We start from the raw sequence: 15,972 nt of genomic DNA, 5'->3' as shown, positions 1-15,972 counted from the left end.
CGAGCAGGGAGCCCGAGGCGGGACTCGATCCCGGGACTCCAGGATCATGACCTGAGCCGAAGGCAGTCGCTTAACCGACTGAGCCACCCAGGCGCCCTCCCTATCCTTTTTCTTGTAATTTACTTTCAGCTTTTCTGAGTCACTTTGTTTTACTATATTAGCATATAGTTAGATTTTATTTTTTTAATCCAGTATGAGATTTTTTACCCTTTATTAAGTCCACCTGATTATATTATAATTGATTACATTTATCTGAAAGCATTTTTTTTTTTGAGAGAGAGAGAGATTGTGTGGGTGGAGAAGTGTGCACATGGGTGGGGATGGGGCAGAGGGAGAAGGAGAGAAAGAATCTTTTTTTTTTTTTAAGATTTTTTATTTATTTGAGAGAGAGAGAATGAGAGACAGAGAGCAGGAGAGGGAGGAGGGTCAGAGGGAGAAGCAGACTCCCTGCTGAGCAGGGAGCCCGATGCGGGACTCGATCCAGGGACTCCAGGATCATGACCTGAGCTGAAGGCAGTCGCTTAACCGACTGAGCCACCCAGGCGCCCCTCCAACTCTTTTTTTTTTTTTTTAAGATTTTTTATTTATTTGCGAGAGAGAGAATGAGAGACAGAGAGCATGAGAGGAGGAGGGTCAGAGGGAGAAGCGGCCTCCCCGCCGAGCAGGGAGCCCGACGCGGGACTCGATCCCCGGACTCCAGGACCATGACCTGGGCCAAAGGCCGTCGCCCAACCCCCTGAGCCACCCAGGCGCCCCCTCCCCGGGGCTTTTCCGGCGGCGCCCGGGCGCTCGGCGGCCCCGCGCAGGCGCCTGTGCGTGCGCGCGGCCGATTGGTGCGCGCCGCCGCCGGGCCTTCTCGGGGCTGCCGGCGGGCGTTTCAAGGCCGCGGCTGCTTTTAGCGACCAATCCGGCCTGCGCCCGGCCGGTCCCCTCTCGCGCCCGGCCAATGGCGGCGGAGGCCCGCCCGCCGCCCGCGGGCGCCGGGCTCCAGCTGCGGCGGGAGGCGCGCGGGCGCAGACGGCGCGGGGCGGCCGCCAGCTCGCAGCCGGCACCCGCTCCCTGCCCGGCGCGGGCCGCGGTCGGGATCCGTGCAGCGCCGCGCGCCCTCGCGGGGGGCGTTGGGGGGAGCCCTCCCTCCGCCTGCCAAAATGGTCATCAAAGTGTTTGTTGCCACGTCGTCTGGGTCCATAGCGGTAGGTTCTGCTGGGATGGGCGGGGGCTTTTCCTCCTGTCGGATTCCCGAGGACTCAGAGCGCCAAGGGGAAGAAGCGCGTCCGCCCAGCGTTGGCCTGGAGTTTGTTTCGCGAGCCGTGTGCGTCAGCCGTGGCCCCGCAGGAGGCCTGCTGCCTTGGCTTCCCGCGTTTGCTTTAACCGCCCTGAAGAAGGGCGGAAAAGGAGGGATGCGGGCTGGCTGGGTGGAAAGGGGTCCCAGGCAGCGGGCGTGTTTGATACCAGAATTTTTAACGCGGGATTTGTGTCGCGTTGTGTTCGCATATGTTACAGAGTCAGAGGCTTTTTCTGCCAGTCATTCTGTCCGACTTAGACTAATTGAAAGTTGCAAATGAAGGACATTTTGTGCAACCGTATTTGGAGGGTGTGATGAAACAGAGTACCCAAATGACTCCTGGGTGTGATTACAGTTGACCCTTGAACAATGCGTGGCGGGGGGGGGTGGTGGTTAGGGGCACTCACACCAGCGCCGTCGAAAATCCACGTATAACTTTGGGCTCCCCAAAACTTCACTAATGACCTGTTGACCAGAAGGCTTACTGACAACATGAACAGTTGATTAACACGTATTTTGTATGTTATATGTAATATAAGCTGTATTCTTGCAATAGGTAAGCTAGAGAAAAGAAAGTGTTCTTAAGAAAATCATAAGAAAGAGAAAATACATTTACAATACTTTCTGTGGTTACAGAAAAAAAATCTGCATATAGGTGGACCCATGCAGTTTAAAAGTTGTGTTGTTCAAGGGTCAATTGTACTTGCGTGTGGGATGTAACTATACCAAGAGTGTAAAGTTAGCATGTGTAATAGTATTATTTGGGGAAAATGATGTCACAGTGACAAGAGCAAACATCTCCAAGGCCACAGTTTTAAACGCTCTAGGAATTCAAACAGGCCAAAAATAGGTACTAGGAGCGGACCCCATAACGCGGCGTCTGATTTCCCTGGGACCAGGCTCAGAATCACCCCTCCAGTTCCTGCCTTCATTCTGTGCAGGATAGACCTGCCTGAAGAAACAAGGGTAACCGAAGGAGCCACTTCTTGGCAGTGATTCAGGCTTTGATTTTAGGCTTGAACCTGCGGTGTCTCTGGGAGACTGACATTTCTGGGAGCATCTGAGCCTTTAGGGGGCTGTGGGAGGAAGCCCTTTCATCAGTCCTGAGGGCTGGACACCAGCAAGGGGGCTGTTTCCTTTTATATCTAGTTCCTGGGCCATCCTGCAGCTTGGGTTTCACTCAGCCAGGGATAATACCCTCGGCCAGCAGCTGGCTGGGAACAGCCCCAATGCTGGCTCTTGAATGCCCCAACCCATAGCCCTGAAAGTTCACGCAGTTTCCCGAGGGCAAAGAGGGAACAAGAGAGAAGAGGCTGGTTGTCCCTCTGAGCATAACCCATCAGCAACAGCTTAGTGTCTGTGGAACATCTTTTAACAGAAACAGAGGAGGGAAAATTCCAGATGTAAAACTGCAAAATCTTTTGTGGCTGTCGATGACCTCAGAAACTTTTAGTTGACGCATGAAGAGCACATTTTTGGATTACTAGATTAAAAATGATTTTTATTGAAGAAAATGGCTTTAGTGGCCTTTCAGTATGCTGTTGACACTCATTGACGGAAACTTTTACCACTGACCAATCTTCTACATGTTCTGTAGGCCAGGTGTGAGTGCCCTATGCATCCTTCCAGAGATGGTGAACAAACGTGTGGTGTTCTTAGGATTATTTGACGTCTTACCTTCTTGAAGTTTGGGCGTATGATTGAGTTAGCCTTGGAGGGTCTGGAGGGACACTGTTCACTCCAGGATCTTGGAAAAACCACATTAATTCTGGTTCCCCAAGCAAATGTTTTGTTGTCACTTGGAACTGTTTGACCTTGGGAAAGTTATTTCACCTTGCTAAGCCTCAATTTCCTTATCTGTAAAATGAGGATAAGAATAGTATTCGTCTCATGACATCGCCATGAGGATTTAGGAAATAAGCCCCGAGCGCCTTGCATGGTGTCCAGTGCTCAGTGCTTAATACATATTATAATTATTAGTGAACTTCATAATTATTACATATGGCTACTTAATATTATAGTTTTAAGTATTAGGTATTATAATTGTTAGCTAATGTTAATGTTTAAAATATATTTTTAAAAGATTTTATTTATTTATTTGAGAGAGAGACAGAGAGCACGAGCAGGGGAGCGAGGTAGAGGGAGAGGGAGAAGCAGGCTTCTCACTGAGCAGGGAGCCCAATACGGGGCTCGATCCCAGGATCCTGGGATCATGACCTGAGCCGAAGGCAGACACTTCACCTACTGAGCCACCCAGGCACCCCAATGTTAGTTAATGTTTATCAGTATTATTGTAGTTGTTATTATTATTAGCTAATATTATATATGTGAGTCTGTGATGATTATGTTTCAGAAGAACTGTCCCAAGCCACATAAGTGGAATAATTTCGATCTTATCCTAAAGAAGGACAACCGATGATTCCCATGGTATCAGTGCTAGTGATTTTCCCTGGGTGGGGGGATTTCACCCAGAAGCTTCTTTGCAGGAGAACCCCAGAGCAGCTTCCAGTGTGTGGTGGTGGGTCTGCAAACACTTTACTGCTTGTTTCTTCAGTCTCTTTACTTTAAAAAAGGATTCTTGCCTGCAACTTAGTCAACGAGGGCATGTAACTTCTAAGGGATGAATGAAATAAATGAAAAAGGAAACATCTCTTTGTAAGGGCTTACGCATATGCAGCTGTGTGTCATGTCTCTGGTTGATGATAAGGCAATGTCACATGTTTTACCGATTTACGGAGGAACGTAGTGAAGAGACCTTGGGAGCGGGAGCAGGTCTGTGTCTTCCCGAAGGCCAGTGCCACAGTGGGCTGGGGGACAAAGGGAGAGAGGACTGTCCTCACTGTTTTCAAGGTGCACAGCCCTTGGAACCGTAATCTTCAAGGACAGACCCTGAGGGTGGCTCCTGGGTTTTTCCATCGTTTCTCCAGCCTTGCTTGAGTGTAAATATAGTGGGCAAAAACTCCGCTCTTGAACGAGATGGATCCAGGTGTACATCTTGGAAAATTCCTTAATTCACTGGTGCCTCAGCTTTATTATTTAAAAATGGTGATCAGAGTACTTAACCTGGTGCCTCAGCTTTATTATTTTAAAATGGTGATCAGAGTTCTTAACCTGGCTTGGCAACCAGGACAACTCAGTGAGATAAGACTGTGCAGGCTCTTACCTTGTCCAGGATGCTGTGCCACACGTCATGTCATGTTCCTTGGTTCTCACCAGAACCTGAGGAGGGTGGCGCTTTACCCATTTTGCAGACGAGGCCATTCAAGAGTGGACCCTGCTCAGACAGCAGCCTTCTGAGCCAGGGGGAAATGCAGGTTGCCTCCGCTCAAATGCAGTGTGCTTTTCGTTAAGTGCAGTGACCTCAGTTGGAAAAGCTCCTAACTGTACAAGACAATTAAAGGGAGGTGCCAAGCAAGTGACTCAAAGATCACTCTGACATGTTACAGTAACCAATGGTGGCCGGTGACTTCAGGAAAAGAACACTTTCTTAAGAGTAAATGTAACAGGATAGGAAACACAGAGCTCTCTGAGCCTCTGCTGAAGTCCCAAAGGCTCCAAGTGACCCAGACCCCAGGGACCCCCAGATCCTCCAGAGGGGCTGCCTAGAAAGAAGGTACAGAAGGGGCGGGGATAGCACTGGTCATGGTGCAGTGGAGGGAGGAGAAGGCGCAGGAGGTGGGGAGGAGAGGGTGTCTGTGGTGAGAACGACTGGGTGTGGTGTATACCCTCCTACCCCAGGGGCCATAAAGGGAGGTGCCCTCTGGGAGCTGATGTCCCTGGGGGTCAGCTCAGGAGGCCACCTGGAGAAGAGCTGCACTTCGCCTGGGAGGGTCCATGAATAGGAGGGAGGACTGTGGGGGAGAGGGCCCCCACTCAGCGTGGCCATCAGGGTGTGGGCAGAGGTGACCATGCCACCAGGTGAGCTCATGTACTCCTTGCTTCCGTCTCTCCTCCTCTGGGCTCATCCTAAGACTACTCCAGCCCCTGGCAGAACTCAGGTGCTCCAGAGACCCAGATCAGTGATGCCTTTAACCCAGTTTAAAGTACTGGTGTTTGGGGAGGATAGAAACAGATTTTCCTCTTCTCTTTTTTGAGGGGTGAGGGGCTGAGAAATAGCACTTAACACAAGGCCATGCACCCAACAGTCCGTTAAGTTCCTGCAGACGCAATTGCTTGTCTTGCAAGAGATAACAGCAAACAGATCTTCCCCTCCCATTTTCTCCATCCCTCTTTGACTTTCTAACTGCAGAAACACGAGTCAGGACTTTGGGAACTGTTCTTCATCGATTCAGAAATCGTGGAATAAAATGAAATCCTTCTATTTCATCTCAAGTCCTGAGGCATGATTAATAGAGGTGGAAATAATGGTGAGGTGGCCAGGCTGATTTGGGCTCCTGGGAGGGTACTTGAGGAGGAAGACAGGGGTTTGGACAGAATAAAGGATGTTGCCTTCCAGATCTTCAATTAAAAGTAAACCTGCCTAAAACGGAGACATCTCTACTCTTCAAACAGCAAAGTTATCTCTGGAAATAGCCAAAGGAGTAAGTAATTATTATAGAGTGGCACAGATAATTATGGACAAGGTGGAAAGTACATACAGAAAACATGATTAATTAAAATAGTAAGTTAGTTCCAATGACCTGTCATCAGGTCTGATGGGATTTTGTAATATGCAGAAATTCAGCTGTGAAGCTATGGAATTGGAGCGCAGTTTCGGTGAGGAGGAACAGAAGGGCCGAGGGCTACGCCAGCCTCGCCTTGGGGGAGGGCACATGGTGGAGAAATACGAACTCCGTCTTTGCTTCTGGTAGATGTGACACTCAGGAATGTTCCAGAAGCTTGTGCCAGAAGCTTAGGGGAAATTCCGTCACCCCACACCTTTCTGTATGATTTTTATTTTTGTCCATGCTTGCCCCAAACTGAGTCTTAATGATTAAGTGTTGTATGGTAGCTAACGGCAGCCTTCAGTTTATTGACCTAATACTTTTAGTCGCAGTATCTTTGCTATGTTGGTGGAACAAATGTTACTTAAGAAGTAAATGTGTGATTACCATTTATACAAACCTGGGTACGTAACTTATATATACAATTTTATATGCAATGTATATTTACTTGTAAAAAATTCAAAAGTTATTTCTATTCATTTATGTCATATTTATAATTCATACAATATATACAATCAGGTCACCACCCAAACCAAATTCTACATAATCCAAAACATAATTTGGTTTTGGTGGTGACCTGCTTCCAGGGCTTAAGCATCCATATGTACTTTATTTTTCTTTATATTAAGAAAGAAATACTCTACACATGAATCATTGATAGACTCATTCACTTTGGCAAAAATGAATAAAAAAAAAAAATATATATATTTTTCTTTTGGTATACAAATCTATGAAAGGAATTGGGTTTGACCCAAAGAGGGTTTGAGGCTAGACATTAGGTTTGGGATGGGCATGAGCCTTTTATAACATTTGTTTGGGATTCTCAAATTCTAATACCTCTGCTAATGAATGAGTTACATGGGAATGACAGGGGGCCTCATACCCTATAAAACATTTTTAATGGCTTGTTTTGATATGAGACAACATTCTATGCAGAGGATTTAACAAATTAAGATATTAGGTATTTTCATGTCAAAGAAAATCCTTAAAATTTTGCTCTTATTTTTTTTTTTTAATTTTGCTCTTATTTTTAAGAAATGGCTTATTTTGCCTCTTGATCATCTTCAGCATGTTCACTGCCTAGAATGTACAAATGAGTTCTTTGCATTTTTTTCACCCACATGAGCAGGTTATGAATCTGTTCACACAAAGAACTTGGTACACTGTCTTGTGCAGAGTAGAGTGGGTAAATAAGGGTTTATAATTGTTGGGTTGACCACTCTAGACCTCTCTCCCAGAGGCTCCTAAGTGGGGTCCACAGAGTGTGCTCTAAGTTGTTTACCAGTGTGTATGAAAGAGGGCATTGTGCATTTGGGAGTGAATTCTTTGAAGAGAGAGAATGGTTGTAGTTGTCTCTGGGGATGGAGGCCTGAACGGTGAAGAGGGCCACATTCCTGAGCAATGGCGGCTGGTAGACGGGAGCCCGGGGTGGAGAGAGGGGCATCAAGAGTTGTCTCTCCGGTGAGGCTGGTGTCCTGCGCTCCACACGAGTGGAAAGGAGAAATCCGAGCGAAGACAAGGTTCTTTACTCTGTTGCTCTTTGTGAGCTGGGAGACACAGCCATTGGCTTTTCCTGGTTTTTCCTCTGTCCTTTCCCCTTTCACTCCTTCCAGTCTCCTGTATTATTTCGGAAGCCACTTTTGTTCAATGTGACTCACGTGCCCATTTTCATAACTGTGAGCGAAGCGCTTTTTTAGTTGGGTGTACTTGGTATTTGAGTTCTGTAGTGAATTGTCTTTTCTCTCTTTCCTTCTTGCACTGCTCCCAATCCTCCCTTTTCTTCATAACCAATTCTTATTTGTTTTTTGGCATTAAAGCTTAGCAGAGAATTTAAAAGCATATCGAAGACCTCAAGTATCTCTATTCTTCTTAGGTTGATTATACCATGATTGAAACATTGGTGAAATTAAAATTTTAGAATTTAAACAATGACTCTGTTGATCCTTTATAACGAAGAGGTGTGACTTTATCGTTTTCCTTGTTTAAATAATAGCAAGATTATTTGTTTTGTATAGTATAGTTGGAGAAAGGATTTCCTTTATGTAAATATAAGCAAAGCATAAAAAAAATAAACCTAGTCTAATAGTAGTCTTTCTCTACTCTTGACCAGATTAGGAAGAAGCAACAAGAAGTAGTGGGCTTTTTGGAAGCTAATAAGATTGACTTTAAGGAATTAGACATTGCTGGAGATGAAGACAATAGGAAGTGGATGAGGGAGAATGTTCCTGGAGAGAAAAAACCTCAAAACGGAATTCCTTTGCCCCCCCAGATCTTCAACGAAGAGCAGTATTGTGGGGTGAGTATTTGGTTTCTTGGAAAAGTCTTCTGCATGTATGTTTATCAGAAATTGTTTAAAAACAGATTACTTTGAGGGCACCTGGGTGGCTCGGTCTGTTGAGCATCCAACTTTTTATTTTGGCTCAGGTCATGATCTCAGGGTCATGGGATCGAGCCATGAGTCCAGCTCCACGCTCAGTGGGGAGTCTGCTTGAGATTCTCTCTCTCCCTCTCCCCCTCCACTCTCCTTCTCTCTCTCTTTCTCTCAAAATAAAATAAATAAATCTTAAAAAAATGGCTCATTTGGAGGCAGCATTTGAACTTGTTGATAGTTTTCAGGACATGATCTATTTCTACTAATACCTGGATGGTAGACCCATTGTAAGTCATCAATATATAAGATTCACAAAAGGATAGAAACAGTAAAATGGTGATTTGGAAGTTCTTGGGATTATTTTAGGCCCCTTATTTTATTTTGAAGAGTGGAGGTCACTTGTGCAAACAAAGTATGCATTTAGTTGGAAAGGAGTTCTGATCAGCCTCATGATGTACACATCCATGAATCCAGGTAGACAGAGGGTTGGCTTTCACTTTCATAAAGAATGATTTGCAGAAGTCAAATCTTAATACAGATACAAGATAAATGTGTGGAAACGTATCTAGATAGTTTTAAAACTGTTCTGGACCATTTTGATTACAACAGCAATTTTATTTTATACATTTAATAGTTCATTTCACCAGAAAATCACCTCTGCCTCCAGTTCTTTACAGTTCTCTTAGTAAATCAAATTGTTGAAAAGAAACATTTAGGGCGCCTGGGTGGCTCAGTTGGTTGAGCGACTGCCTTCGGCTCAGGTCATGATCCTGGAGTCACAGGATCGAGTCCCGCATCGGGCTCCCTGCTCGGCAGGGAGTCTGCTTCTCCCTCTGACCCTCCCCCCTCTCATGTACTCGCTCTCTCTCATTCTCTCTCTCTCAAATAAATAAATAAAATCTTTAAAAAAAAAAAAAAGAAAGAAAAGAAACATTTAAAAACTCAAAGCACTTCAGAGCATGAGAGCTGGAGGTTATCTTAGGGGTCATCTAAGCCTTGTAGGTCATCTTTCAGATGCAGCCAGGGCTCTGGAAGGCAGAGGGAAATGATCAGTGCTGTGTTGCTTCCGAAGGCTGGAGCCAGCTATGGGAATCTTAACTCACGTCTTCTCTTCTTGCACTCAACTGTTGGTTCTTTAGGTTAGCTCCTTTTTATTATTATGTTTCTCATCTAAAGCAGGTTTGGTCCAATTAAAGCCTGAAGGCCGATGCCCGTAGCTACCTGTTTTAGTAAATAAAATTTTACTGGAACACATCCACACTAATTGATTCACCTATCACCTATGGCTGATTTTGCACAATGGCAGAGCTGAGTTGTTGCAGCAGGGACCATATGACCTGAAGCACCAAGTGTTTGGTTATTGGAGGTTTGTCTTTGTTTCATAGGACTGATGTAAGAAAGCACCACAAGCAGGGTGGCTGTTACGGGCTGTATGTTTGTGTTCCCCCCCAAATTCATATGTCGAAGCCCTAACCTCCATGGTGATGGCATTTGGAGATGGGGCCTTTGGGAAGTGATCAGCTTAGATGAGGTCATGCTGGTGAGGCCTTCCTGATGGGATTAGTGCCCTTAGAGGAAGAGAGAGCGATCCCTCTTACTTCACCATGTGAGCACACAGCCAGAAGGTATCTGTCCTCACCAGAACCCAACTATACTGGCACCCTGGTCTCAGACCTCCAGCCTCCAGAGCTGTTGTTTAAGAGCCCCCCGCTCTGCCTAGTGTGGCATTTTGTTATGTGACCCAAGTTGACTAATTCAGTGTCTTAAAATAACAGAAATGTACTCTTGCACAGTTCTGAAGGCCAGAAGTCCAATAGCAAGGTGTCTGTCAGGTTAGTTTCTTCTGGAGGCTTCGAGGGAAGATCCGTTCCATGCCTTTTTCCAGGCTTCTGGTGGTTGCCAACAACCTTTGGTGCTCTCTGGCTTGCAGATGTATCTCTCCCATCCCTGCCTCCATCGCTCCTTGTGTTCTCCTTGTCTCTCTCTCTGTCTTCACTTGGCCTTTTTTTTTTAAAGATTTTATTTATTTATTTGACAGAGATAGACACAGTGAGAGAGGGAACACAAGTAGGGGGAGTGGGAGAGGGAGAAGCAGGCTTCCTGCGGAGCAGGGAGCCTGATGCGGGGCTCGATCCCAGGACCCTGGGATCATGACCTGAGCTGAAGGCAGATGCTTAACCTACTGAGCCACCCAGGCGCCCCATTCACTTGGCCTTTTTATAAGGACAGCAGTCATTTGAAATAGGGCTCAGGGGTGCTGGTTAAGCATCTGCCTTCGGCTCGGGTCATGATCTTGGGGTCCTGGGATCGAGTCCCACATCGGGCTCCCTGCTTAGCTGCTCACTGAGGAGTCTGCTTCTCCCTCTCCCTCTGCCCCTCCCCATACTCGTGCTTTCTCTCCCTCACTCTCAAATAAATAAAATCTTTTTTTAAAAAAATATTCATTTATTTGAGAGAGAGTATGAACAGGGGGAGAAGTAGAGGGAGAGGGAGAAACAGGCTCCCCAATGAGCAGGGAGCCCGATGTGGGGCTCAATCCCAGGACCCCGGGATCATGACCCAAGCCAAAGGCAGACGCTCATGCGACTGAGCCATCCAGATGCCCCAAAATAAATAAAATTAAAAAAAAAAGAAGAATAGGGCTCACTCACTCCAATATGGCCTCATTGTAAATAATTACATCTGTAAATATCCTATTTCCAAATAAGGTTGCTTTCTGTTCTGGGTGGACTTGGATTTGTGGGGAACCCTCTTCAACCCAGCACAGGGTTATATGGATTTACATGACCGTGTTAGCATTCTTCAGAGGCTTAGTCCTGTGGGTGGGGGGAGTGTTTTTAAACAGTCTGAATGTGGCAAGCACTTATTTAAGAGAACGTATGATCCAGCCCAAGTCTCCTTTGGATTTAAGCTGGGGCTTCCCAGGGTGCAGAGAGGATTTCCTGTGTGAGGAAGGGTCCTCCCCTCCACCTCCTATTCCTCCCTTCCCCTCACCCTCCCCACCTCTTGACTTCCCTCCACCATGACCCTTATTTCTAAGAATTGAGGCTCTTGTTGGATGAAGAAGGGAATAGTGGTGGTGGGCAATTTTGATTTTTAAATAATTTTTTTAATAATTGAAAAATTAATACATGTGCATGCTGAAAAATTAAAATGGTTCAAAAATTATCTTCAGTAAATATTAAGTCTCTCTCCCATGTCAGACCCCTGTGACTCTAGTTCCTTCTCCCGAGGGGACTGGCTTCATGGACCTGTGATCTGGGAAGTCACCCAGACCCCATGCTCAAGAGAGCTCTCTGCTTGGTTCCATGCCCTACTGTCTTGAAATCCACAACAGTTTTTGAAACAGGGACCCCATGTTTCATTTTTGCATGGGGACCCCGCAAATGATGTAGTCGTTCCTGCTTTGACTGACCAACGTTGGCAATTTCTTGTTTGACCCTTCCAGAAATTTTCTATGTATATTTGTAATATACATTATATATATCTTATAGATACCTATAATATCTATAATACAGTAGACATTATATAGATATATATTGTATATTACTTAAAAATGGGAGTGTGCTATACATGTTTGGTTTTTGTCAGGTACTAACCAGATCTCAGAGATCATTGCATAGCTGCCCATACTCCTTCTTTTAACAGCCGCAAAGCGTTCCATTGTATGTGACATAATTATCGACTCAGTGCTCTACTGGGGAACATTCAGGAAACATTCAGCATACAAACAATGCTGCAGGAAATGTCTTTATATACACAGATCCTTGTATTCAGTGTGAATATATGTATGGAGGATAAAATCCTGGAAGATGTGCTGGTTTAAAGCCTGCATGCATTTTGCATTTCAGAAGGTATTGGCACGTGGCCCTGTAATGTACTTGTGTCAACTTATATTTCCACCAGCCTCGCTGAGAGTGGCTAGGTCCCTGTGACTTTGACAATATTCTTTTTGCAAACTTTTGGAACTTTGCCAGTCTATTAGATGAAAAATATATTCTACTGCTTTGACTTGAATTTCTGTCCATGTGAGTGAGGCTGAACATCTTTTCCTATGTTTTTTTTTTTAATTTTTTTCCTTTTTAAAGATTTTATTTATTTATTTGATAGAGAGAGAGCAGGAGAGCACAAGCAGTGGGAGTGGCAGAAGCAAGCCCCCCTGCCAAGCAGGGAGCCCAATGCGGGGCTCGATGCAGGACCCTGAGATCATGACCTGAGCCGAAGGCAGACGCTTAATGACTGAGCCACCCAGGCGCCCCTCCTATGTTTATAAGCTATCTTTTTTCCCCCTATGACTTGCTATTTTTCTATTGGGTTACAGGTTATATTTATTAGTTTGTAAGAGTCTTCATTTGTGAAGGAAAGTATCCTTTTTATGACCATAGATGTTGCAATTTTTTCCCCCACATTTTTTGTCTTTTGGCTTTTAAAAAAAATTTTATTTTATTATGTTATGTTAATCACCGTACATTACATCATTAATTTTTGATGTAGTGTTCCATGATTCATTGTTTTCGTATAACCCCCAGTGCTCCATGCAGTACATGCCCTCCTTAATACCCATCCCTGGGCTAACCCATCCTCCCACCCCCCTCCCCTCTAAAATCCTCAGTTTGTTTCTCAGAGTTCATAGTCTCTCATGGTTCATCTCTCCCTCCGATTTCCCCCCCTTCATTTTTCCCTTCCTTCTCCTAACGTCCTCCATGCTATTCCTTATGTTCCACAAATAAGTGAAACCATGTGATAATTGATTTTCTCTGCTTGACTTATTTCACTTAGCATAATCTCCTCCAGTCCCATCCATGTTGATGTAAAAGTTGGGTATTCATCCTTTCTGATGGCTGAGTAATACTCCACTGTATATATGGACCACATCTTCTTTATCCATTCGTCTGTTGAAGGGCATCTCGGCTCTTTCCACAGTTTGGCTATTGTGGACATTGCTGCTACAAACATTGGGGTGCATATGGCCCTTCTTTTCACTACATCTCTGTCTTTGGGGTAAATACCCAGTAGTGCAATTGCTGGGTCGTAGGGTAGTTCTATTTTTAATTTTTTGAGGCACCTCCACACTGTTTTCCAAAGTAGCTGTACCAACTTGCATTCCCGCCCACAGTGTAAGAGGGTTCCCCTTTCTCCACAACCTCTCCAACATTTGTTGTTTCTTGCCTTGTCAGTTTTTGCCATTCTAACTGGTGTAAGGTGGTATCTGAATGTGCTTTTGATTTGAACTTCCCTGATGGCTAATGATGATGAACATTTTTTCATGTGTCTGCTAGCCATTTGTATGTCTTCTTGGAGAAGTGTCTGTTCATGTCTTCTGCCCATTTTTTTGACTTGATTATTTGTTTTTTGGGTGTTGAGTTTGAGAAGTTCTTTATAGATCTTGGATACCAGCCCTTTATCTATAGTGTCATTTGCAAATATCTTCTCCCATTCTGTGGGTTTGCCTCTTTGTTTTGTTGACTGTTTCCTTTGCTGTGCAGAAGCTTTTTATCTCGATGAAGTCCCCAAAGTTCATTTTTGCTTTTGTTTCACTAGCCTTTGGAGATGTATCTTGAAAGAAGTTGGTGTGGCCGATGTCAAAGAGGTTACTGCCTATGTTCTCCTCTAGGATTTTGATGGATTCCTGTCTCACAGCATCTTTTCCTGATTAAAACTCTTCAGAGTATAGGGATAGAGGTAACATTCCTCAAGTTCATAAAATCCATCTATGAAAAACCCACAGTGAGTATCATTCTCAATGGGGGAAAAGCTGAGAGTCTTCCCTTAAGATCAGGAACACGACAAGGATGCCCACTCTCGCCACTATTGTTCAGCATAGTACTAGAAGTCCTAGCAACAGCAATCAGACAACAAAAAGAAATAAAAGGTATTAAAATTGACAAAGAAGAAGTCAAACTCTCTCTCTTCACAGAATGACATGATACTTTATGTGGAAAATCCAAAAGACTCCACCCCCAAATTACTAGAACTCATACAGCAGTTCAGTAATGTGGCAGGATACAAAATCAATGCACAGAAATCAGTTGCTTTCTTATACACTAGAAAGAGAAATTAGAGAAACGATTCCATTTACAATAGCACCAAAAACCATAAGGTACCTTGGAATAAACCTAACCAAAGAGGTAAAGGATCTATACTCTAGGAACTACAGAACACTCATGAAAGAAATTGAAGAAGACACAAAAAGATGGAAAAACATTCCATGCTCATGGATCAGAAGAATAAACGTTGTTAAAATGTCTATGCTCCCCAGAGCAATCTGCATCTTCAATGCCATCCTGATCAAAATTCCAATGACATTTTTCAAAGTGCTGGAACAAACAGTCCTAAAATTTGTATGGAATCAGAAAAGACCCCAAATCGCCAAGGAAATGTTGAAAAAGAAAAACAAAGCTGGGGGCATCACGGTGCCGGATTTCAAGCTATATTACAAAGCAGTGATCACCAAGACAGCATGGTAGTGGCACAAAAACAGACATATAGACCAATGGAACAGAATAGAGAGTCCAGATATGGACCCTCAACTCTATGGTCAAATATTCTTTGACAAAGCAGGAAAAAATACACAATGGAAAAAGTCTCTTCAGTGAATGGTGCTGGGAAAATTGGACAGCTATATACAGAAGAATGAAACTCGACCATTCTCTAATACCATTCACAATGATAAACTCAAAATGGATGAAAGACCTCAATGTGAGACAGGAATCCATCAAAATCCTAGAGGAGAACATAGGCAGTAACCTCTTTGACATCGGCCACAGCAACTTCTTTCAAGATACATCTCCAAAGGCTAGTGTCTTTTGGCTTTTTAAAGTGATATATTTTTTTTGGAATGCAGAACTTAAAACATTTTTTTATGAAAATAAATTCATTAATCTTTTTTCTTTATGGTTCCTGATCCTGAGTCTTACTTAAGAAAACTTTGTGCACTCTGAAGTTATCAAAAGAATAATTTCGTTTTTTCTTCTAGTACTTTTCCAGTGAAAGTAGTATTTTATTTTATTTTATTTTATTTTTTTAAAGATTTTATTTATTTATTTGAGAGAGAGAGAATGAGAGAGAGAGCATGAGGGGGGGAGAGTCAGAGGGAGAAGCAGACTCCCCGCCGAGCAGGGAGCCCGATGTGGGACTCGATCCTGGGACTCCAGAATCATGACCTGAGCCGAAGGCAGTCGCTTAACCAACTGAGCCACCCAGGCGCCCGAAAGTAGTATTTTAAATCTCTTACTTTTGCTTATTTTAACTGTCCTTTTAAATTAAGTTAGTTATAGTAGAGAAAATATTGACGTGTGTAGCTTTTAACCTATGTTAACTCTTAGGGTAAAAGTTCTGCAATATTTTTTGCTATGAAAAGAAACCTTGAAGGCATTTCTTATCCCATTTTGCTGTGATCTAGTGATTTTTTTAATTTTAGTTGTGGAAGAAAAAGAAAAGTTTTCCCCTTTCCTAAGAAAAAGACTTCTACTTTTTAAGAGGATTATTTTGTAATATTTGGATATATATTTATAATATTTCAGTATATATTATTTTATAATAGAATATTTGTGATATTCTATAGAATATAGATAGAAATATTGTGATATTTTCCTATTATAAGTATGGATCTAATGAGATGAGCCTACAAATTATTATTATTATTATTATTA

At 43.8% G+C, this 15,972-nt stretch overlaps 1 protein-coding gene across 2 annotated transcripts in view; it reads left to right on the top strand.

Moving 5' to 3' along the window:
* The first annotated feature begins 1,000 nt into the window (after positions 1-1,000).
* Positions 1,001-15,972, top strand: part of SH3BGR (SH3 domain binding glutamate rich protein) — a 60,771-nt gene continuing 45,799 nt past the window's right edge. Inside the window, exons 1-2 of one of the 2 annotated variants that reach the window (XM_064578776.1) lie at positions 1,001-1,193; positions 8,060-8,245. In XM_064578776.1, the coding sequence (XP_064434846.1) occupies positions 1,149-1,193; positions 8,060-8,245 (231 nt within the window). In that variant the 5' untranslated portion in view covers positions 1,001-1,148. The remainder of the gene's footprint in view (positions 1,194-8,059; positions 8,246-15,972) is intronic. The other variant, XM_064578775.1, reaches the window with a different exon arrangement.

The sequence above is a fragment of the Mirounga angustirostris genome, unplaced genomic scaffold (assembly GCF_029215605.1).
Source record: "Mirounga angustirostris isolate CCGP_5_RB_7025 unplaced genomic scaffold, mMirAng1.0.hap1 SCAF_1, whole genome shotgun sequence".
Lineage (NCBI taxonomy): Eukaryota > Metazoa > Chordata > Mammalia > Carnivora > Phocidae > Mirounga > Mirounga angustirostris.
Note: the sequence above shows the minus strand (reverse complement) of the source record. Positions and strands in the feature narration are given on the sequence as shown.